Source organism: Rhincodon typus, chromosome 24 (assembly GCF_021869965.1).
Source record: "Rhincodon typus isolate 14 chromosome 24, sRhiTyp1.1, whole genome shotgun sequence".
Taxonomy (NCBI): domain Eukaryota; kingdom Metazoa; phylum Chordata; class Chondrichthyes; order Orectolobiformes; family Rhincodontidae; genus Rhincodon; species Rhincodon typus.
The window spans coordinates 5,634,022-5,642,730 of NC_063355.1; the positions used below are offsets into that span (position 1 = coordinate 5,634,022).

The 8,709-nt window shown below is 41.4% G+C and overlaps 1 protein-coding gene across 1 annotated transcript in view; it reads left to right on the forward strand.

Moving 5' to 3' along the window:
• Positions 1-265: 265 nt before the first annotated feature.
• Positions 266-8,709, forward strand: part of gcn1 (GCN1 activator of EIF2AK4) — a 123,692-nt gene continuing 115,248 nt past the window's right edge. The window contains exon 1 of the mRNA XM_048611272.1: positions 266-349. Coding sequence (XP_048467229.1) covers positions 332-349 — 18 coding nt within the window. The 5' untranslated portion in view covers positions 266-331. The remainder of the gene's footprint in view (positions 350-8,709) is intronic.

Genomic DNA, 8,709 nt, shown 5'->3' on the forward strand with positions numbered 1-8,709 from the left:
TTTGTCCTCTGCACAAGTTTCACACTCAGTCAATGCTGAACTCAGTCATCTGGTCGAGGGTTGTGGGGCTGGAGGGAAAATTTCAGAGTTAGGGAGCCATTTGGGAGGCTTTCAGAGTACTGGATTTTAAATTTATCCTGAATTCAGAATATTGGTGGAGATAGCGGCGGCTGAGTGACACCCTGTTGCTGGTCCTGATGCTGCTGGGGCGCAGCTGAGCTGTTGCCTAGTGACCAGGCTTCCCAGGCAACCACTCCGGCCCCGCCCCTTCCCCAGGATGGATAGGTAACCCGGAAGCGGTACTCTTTCCTCTTCCGGCGTGTTGTGGAAAATGGCGACGGACACGCAGGTCTGTGCTGGCGGATTGGAGCTTGGGCTTGTGTTGGGCCTGCATTGAGTCGCAGGCAGGAGCCGGGAATCGACAGACAGCCTCCCCGGGGTGTGGGGGAGACATTGATCTGGGAGGGGAAGTCGGGAGTGGAGGTTGAGAGATAACGGGGGCAGCGGGTGGGCACTCTCAAAACTCTGGGGGAGAGAAGAATTAGAGTGAAAGCTGTTACCCTGAGGGTGGGAGCGCGATTAGTGAGAGATCAGAGGCATCTTGTTGATCATTGGGGGTGACGATGACCAAGTTCTTCATCTAGGGTGGTTGGTGGGGTTTCGAGGGGTGTGTTGGCGGTCACAGATGCCGATCAGTCCTCTGAAGGTGCTGCTGCATCTGAGACCAAGGTACTACAGATGACTGTGTTTTGGACGAGTTGCTGGTTGGAGGTTTTCGCTCCTTGGTGTTTACCTTCTGTTTCTGGTATAATGTTGATTCGATAGGGCTGCACTGTTTAGGGCAGTGATCTTGGCTGAGCTTTTCCCAGAAGTTGAAGTCTATATCCAAACTTCTAAGTGAGTGATTGTATTGCTTTCATAGAATAGTCTGGTCTGAAGTTTTTCAGCCATTCTCTCACACCAGTCTGGAGTGTTAGCCAAGAGCTCATCTCCCTTTGGATGATAAAGCATCCCTTATTTTATTTGCTATGAAAACTCTACCTGTCCATAGAAAATTTGATTTGGTATGCATGTGTTCTGGCTACATGTGAGGATGATAGGAATATGATGAACATGACGTGGTTGTATATTGGATTGTATTGAGGGAGAATTAGGCATTTTCAGCCTCATTATCTCATTTGACCTAACTTCTTAGAGTGGCAGCGTAAGTCTAGATTGCTGGAGATTAATCTCAAAGCAGTGGGGTGATCAGGACATCATCTGTATCTTGCTGAGTTGTATGTTCCACAACTCAATGCTGACCCACCTTCAAAACTATTGGACCTTTGACTGGGCTCATCTGCTCAGTCTGCAATAATCCATTGTCACATATAAGAGTAGCCAAATCTTTAAGTTGCCATGAGTTGGGAATCCGTTGGCTGCCCTCAGCAGTTTAATCATCCTGTTGAAGCAGTTACTGGGGTGTGGCTGTGGTTGCATACTGAAATCCCTCCACAGCTCCAGGTGAGAACTAACTGAAGGCAGGGGCCGTTACCAGATGAATCACTCAAATGTGCAGCAAGCCAGCCTGGGAAAAGTGTTATTCCTTCTGAACACGACTTAACAATCTAAGGTCCAACAATCCTGAAGATGTGAATTGCGTAGACCTTGACAAGATACAGAAGATACTTGATCATCCACCGCAAATAGGTCTATGTCCAGATGTCTAGACAATTGTCACTGGAACAAATAGGTCAGAGTGAAAGATTAAGTCTAATGATGCGCAATTTTTTCTCACTTTAGTCCAACTCGTGCACCAAGTATATTCACCATTCCATCAGAGATACTCAAGCTTGGGAGAGGAAAGGATGAGGATGTATACTGGGTGGGTATTGGGGACGAGGGTAGCAAAGGTATACATCTTGGAGATGTGTGAACGTGTCATATAGAATCCAGGATGAAGATCAGGAATCATTAACCTGGGCCAGAAAACGAGTTGAGAAAAAGACAAATACATGCAGTGGTAGAGAGTTGACGATTTGGGAGAGGTGGCAAGAGAGATCCTGAGCTTTGAGACTGTACATTGGGCTGTGTCAAGAGAACATTATACAGAGAGTGCAGGGGAAAGGGAGTGAGCAAAAAGTTGTGGTACACATAGATGCAAATGTGTTAGAAAGGGTAAGAACTGAGGTCCTATGGTCAAACTTTGAAGAGCTAGGGAGGAAGTTATGAAATAGGATCATTATCACTTCAAAGGACCTGGATTGTTTCCTGTGCATGCTGTAATGCAAAATAGGAATAAGAGGGTTTCAGATTCTTGAGGTATTGGGATCAGTTCTGGACCAAGAGGCACTTGTTTGAAGGAACATTTGTCTGATGTTCTTGTGGGAAATTCACTTTATGTGATTGGGAGCATTTGAACTAAACTGGCATAGCAGCAGGCACCAATGTAGAGCTGCAGAAAAGAGGAAATAAATGTATAAAAGATTACATCCGTGGAATACTATTAGTACTACACTAGCTAGGAGCAGACTGAGAAAGACTGCAAGGAATAGTAGGATAGCTTCAGAATGGATGTGTGGTTAATGAGGTAGGTGAGCCACAAGCTGAAATAGCATCATTGGATTGTAATGGGCTGGAAATAATAGAAAAATGGTGACGACTGAGCACTTAATAATTAAGGGCACAATGTTCAGAAAAGATAGTGGAGGAATAAAATTGAGGTAGGTTGACATGTCTTAAGGTTTGGATTGGTAATGGAGAACAATAAGGAGCAATCTAAAGCGCAACTTCAAAAGTAGAAGAGGACTAACTTCAGTGAGCGGGGATCTAGTATAAAATCACAAGGGGCATGGATTGGGTGAATAGTCAGTCTTTTCCCCGAGGTAGGGGAGTACAAAACCAGATGGCATAGGTTTCAGATGGGAGGGGAAAGATTTTAAAGGGATCTAAGGGGTGACTTTTTCACACAGAAGGTGGTGCATGTATGGAAAAAAACTGCCAGAGGAAGTGGTGGAGGCTTGTTCAATTACAACATTTTAAAAGGCATCTGATTGAGTATATGAATAGGAAGGGTTTAAAGGGATATGGGCCAAATGCTAGCAAATGGGATGAGATTAATTTAGGACACCTGGTCGGCAAGGACGAGTTGGACCGAAGGGTCCATTTCCATGCTGTACAGCTCTATGACTCTGGTATGGGTAAAATGGAACCAATGACAGACGAGGAAAACTGAAATGGAACAGTGGGTGATGGGGTGCCAAAAGCTGAGAAGTGGTAAATGTAATACCTTCGTTCAGAAAGCGTATAAGGACCTTCCTAGTAGCCACAGGTCAGTCAATTTAGCGCTGGGATTTTGTAAGGTTTCAGAAATAATAAGGGAAATAAATTATAAGGGTTTGAGTTTCTTGAAGTGATCCAGCATCAATGTGTGAAAGGCAGATAGTGTTTGATTTAACTAACTGGATTTTTCGATGAAGTGATAGAGAAGCTTGAAGGCAAATACACTGGTTTGTTGTCTGTACGAATTTTAATAAAGCTTTTGACAAAGCACCACATTAAAGGCTGGTTAATAAAATTGACTGCAGTGAGTCAAGTTTTTGCATTTCAGTCTAGGTGATGATGGACAACAGTTTTCTCCAAGGGCCTGTAGTACAGTCACTTTTCTGATGTACATAAATGACTTGAATATGGATATACAAAATCAAACTTTAAATTTGCTGATGATATCAAACTTGGATGTGTGTTGAAAGTGAGGATCATACTAATTGACTGCAGCAGTAGGTTGACAGACCAGCAGAATGGTCAGACAAGTGACAGTCGGAATTGAATTCAGAGAAATGTGAGGTGGTGCATTTTGGTAAAGGAGATATTGAAGATAAAAGCAATGTAGGCTGAATTAAATAAAAACAAAGTGCTGGAATTGCTGAGCTGGCCTGACAGCATCTGTCCAGAGAAAAAAAGGTAATGATTTGAGTTGGATATGGCTGTTCTTGAGAACTGAACAACATGGTTCTAAAGTGTGTGCTGTGGCAGAGCTACTTGCATTCATGCACATAGATTTGTGACACAATTAGAAAAGGTAGATAAAATCAAGCTGTTTACATTACCTTATTGCATCATGACTAGGAGACATCAGTTAAAGGTTTCAGGAAGAGATATGGGAGGTCTGTTAGGAAGAACTTTTTTACGTAGTGCATGGTAATGATCTGGACTGGAGATGAATCAATGATTTCAAAAAGAAGTTAGACAAACAGTGAAAGGGAATAAACTTGCAGGGCAATAGACACTAAGGGATATAGGATTCAGGAGAACTGGCATTGGATGGGATGGGCCAAATGGCTTCCTTGTGTGCTGTAATGACTCTGATGCAGAGATTATGCATGTATTTATCATTTCTGGTTATATGTTAACGATCACTTTAAGATCATGTTACATATACATTGGCAAATCCTGTGCTTGTCCTTGCATACCCTTTTCTGTGTCTTTTAAATCGATGATATACTGTCCATTTAGAATCGCTTGCCTTATCAACTTCTGCTGTATGTCCTCAGAATTTCCAGCACCATTTCGTTTGTGCTTACAACTTTGCCTCCATAAGACTGATAATTGCCTTCATAGAGATATTTGTGTTTAAAGTAGAACTTACTGTATGGCTGAATTACAGAACTCAGAAAGGTCAACCCAGCTGAAATGTGGATGAGTAACAAAATTTATCTTTTGGGGGCTAAAATGAAGATTTCCAAATGTTTACTTCTGAAAATAGTTCTACAATTTGTGATGCTCTTTGTTTTTGCTGGAGTGCAATTTCATAGCTACCAATCTACCATTGAAACCTCACTCAAGTGATCATTTTGTAATGAATGAGCCATTATATGTTGATGACGGAGGCCTGTTTATATTGTCCGTTTGACCATTTATATGGTCATTGCGTGAGCTGATAGCCAAATGTACACCTCCAGCATAGGCCACTGGATTGTGATGAGGGGTGAGAATCGTGGCTTCTTTTGTTTTGCTTCAATCTATTACTATTGTCTGACACACACATGCATACATCAGACCAACAGACCGCCAAGACTTAACTAGCACAGCTAATTTGACTTGTCACCAAGCAGGAGACAAGCCCTTTATGTGGCCTTTATGGTATGAACAGCATGCTTCTCATTCTTTCAACCAGCTGGTTTTTGTAAATTCTCTTTCATTTGTTCATTCATTCATGAATGTGGGAATTGCTGGCAAGACCAGAGATTACCCATCGCTGATTGCCTTTTGGAATGTGGCGATGAACTACATAAAGAAAGTTTTTTAGACAGAAACATTGGGGGAGGCAATGGCCTTGCTGGACTGTTATTCCAGGGACCCAGGTAATGTTCTGGGGACCTGCCACAGCAGATGGTAGAATTTGTTTTCGATAAAAATCTGGAATTAAGAGTCTAATGATGGCCATGAAACTATTGTCGATTGTTGGACAAACCCATTTGGTTCACTAATGTCCTTTAGGGGAGGAAAGTGCTATCCTTACTTGGTCTGGGCCACATGTGACTCCAGACCCACTGCAATGTGGTTGACTTTTAACTGCTGCCTGGGCAATAAGTGCTGGCCGAACCAGTGACGCCCTCATCCTGTGAATGAATATTAAAAATAATGAACTCTGGTTTCTCATTCCACCAATGATATCGGGCTGAGTATTTCCAGTGTTTTGTAGTTTAATTTACATTTCCAGCATTCAGAGCATTTTGTGTTTGTTTCCTTCTTGAACTGTTGGAGGATAGGTAGTAAAGATAGAAAGAGGTTCCAAGATTTTGAATTTGTGACAATAAGGGGATGGCAATATACTTCCAAGGTATACTTTTTAATGCCGTGAGTGTTGATGATCTGGAACTCTAGATGCTGAAAGTGGAAATGGATCAATGCAGGGCAACAGGCATAGAGGAGAACAGGACTTTCCGGATTCAGAGAGCTGATGTGGATGTGATGGGCCCAATGGCCTCCTTCTGTAATGACTCCGGTGTAGAGATTATGCAATTACCTATCCTTGTGTTGCCTGAGTTGGAGGCAATTGTGTTCCTATTATTCTTGTTCTTCTATGCGAGGGATTGTAGGTCTGGAAGGTATTGTTGATGGAACCTTGTTGAGCTGCTGCAAAATATCTCTTGGATAATACATAGTAGAGCCTCTGTACACTGTTCGTGAAAGGAGTATTGAATTTAGATTGAAAAATAGGTTTGGAAATTTAATTCTTCATTCTTGCTTGGAATATTTTAAGATTATATACCATCATAAACCTGGGAGGAGAGATGGAGTGTGTTACTGAAGGATATTCCAGCAACATTCCCACATTTGGAATTGGCCTAATTTTAGAGATGTTATTTTACTCAACCTGTTACCCTTGGTTGGGACTTGAACCTTGACCTTTTGACTCTGAGGTAGGGACATTACCACTACACACATGGTCCTCATTTTTATTGATGTATCGTTCTGTTTGAATTGTGACTCGGCCCTTGACTTGACCCTGACCAGTTTGTCAAATTTATTCATCAGATAAAGTATCTTGGGACCGCTGCTGTTCTTATTTTTATTAATATCCTGGACTTGAATGTGCTCTGTATCATTTCTAAGTTTTAAGGTGACACAAGACTTTGGGAAATGGAGCAAACAATGGGAAGGATGGCAGCAGATTTAGGGAGGTTATACAGATTGCTGAGATTAGCAGATGTATGACAAAAAATTTAATGTATTTTTGAAGTGTTACATTTTGAAAGGAAAAATATGGAAAGACGATATAAAATAATGGTACAACTTTAAAAAGCAAAGAGTTGAGGGAACTGGGGTACATGCCCACATTTTGGAAGCTGGCATGGCATGGGATTCTTGTTTTTATAAGTAACCACATGGAGTTCAATAACAAAAAAGTTACATACAACACAGGTTAGGCTGTTGGAGTATGGTGTCAGCTTTTGAGTGCTATTTTTCAGAAAGGATGTCGAGACATTGGAAGAGACTAGAACCATACCAGAATGAAGGAAATTCATTATATTGAGATATTAGTGAAGCTGGGATTGTTCTCCTTAGAGCAAAAAAGTTTAAATAGATTTAGTAGTATCCTTCAAAATCATGAAAGGTTTTCTGACACTAAAGAGAAGTTGTTTCCGTTGTCTGAAGGGTTGCTAATAGAGGTCAAAGATTTAAAGTAACTAGCAAAAGGACTGAAGGTGAGATGAGAATTTGCTTTCTACAGCATGTTATATGAGAGCAGAACACGAGTGTCTTTCCAAATATCATTGGAAAAAGATAGAGAAAAAAATTGCAAGTCTGTAAGAAAAAATTGAGTAAACTAATTAGATGGCTGTGAAAGAGCTAATACAGTCACAATGCAAAACTCTAACCTTGGTAATGCAACTTTAGTGCAACATCCCGTTAAATTCAGCCATACACTTTTATAAGCAGTCTGGGGAAAGATGTAAGCTTCTAAACTACAGGTAAAGTTTGCGCCAAAAATCTGTCACAATATGGTGTAGATTGTATCTGAGCCAGTCACCTCATGGAACAGAAAATTTGATTACTGAAGAAAACATGGTACAATTGGAGGGTTTGGAAGTAAAGGGGTTTGCAGGTAGCTCCAGTTACAGCCTGGCATGAACTTAACTGGTTAAATTGCCTGTCTTCATTATAAATTTTTATGGGAACTGCAATTTTTAAAAATCATTTTGTTTAAGTCTTAACAATTCAGCCATTTCAGAGGTTCTTTTGGATTTGTATATTTTCCCCCTTCAGGTGTCTCTGCAAATAGGCACCTGTGCAGGGCAATGCAAATGAACATTTGCTAAGCTTTATTCAGGTACCTTTCTCAAGTGGGTGGGTGTGCTTGCCATCTGAGCTCAGACATTGAAAGTGAGTGGACTATTCAAACACAGAGGTCATCACAGCTGAGGTAAAAATGTACTTTCCAAAATTTTTACCATGCCAGACTGTGGTGCTGAGGTCAATTTTATCCTTTCCTCGCTGTTTATAATAGCTAATTCAGGGTAGACAAAGAATCAGACACTCCTGGACTGTGCAGTTCAGTACAAGTACATCTTGATGCCCCGTGTTCAGCTTTGTTATTGTTCACAGGGCTGGTCCTCTTTACTTCTATGTTAAGTCTATGAGTGGGAAACTAGAGTTATGATGCAGCCAGTGGCCTCCTTAGTAGTAAGTGTAAAACATTTGGAATTGTAAAGACCATATCCCTTTTTTGGTCTGTTGTTTTGATTGTGGAATGAAATGCGACAAAAAACTGGTTTAAAAGCCAAGGAATGTTGAAAGGTTTTTGCACTTCTTAAAAGCAAATTACTCAACAACAACTATAAGTGCTAATTGCACAGCTCTTGGCTCAAGCAGTGAGGAAAGCCTAGTTACAGACAGGCTGGAGGCAGGGGGAATGTTATTGATGACAGAGGCCTCCTGCCTGCTGCCAACTGCAATTGGCACCCAGGTACCTGATCAGCTTGTTTAGGCAGGAATTATCAGACCTCTGGAAAGGAAGGTTCTGTTTTGCTGTGTGGTAAAAAGCAGCCTGAGCCTGAAGATGGCTATTTCATTTCCCTCTTCCAATACTAGGCTGTTACTTTTAATAAGGCAGAGATCTTTAAGTGTGAAAACCAAAAGAACTGCAGATGCTGTAAATCAGGAACAAAAACAAAGTTGCTGGAAAAGCTCAGCAGGTCTGGCAGCATCCGTGAAGGAGAAAAC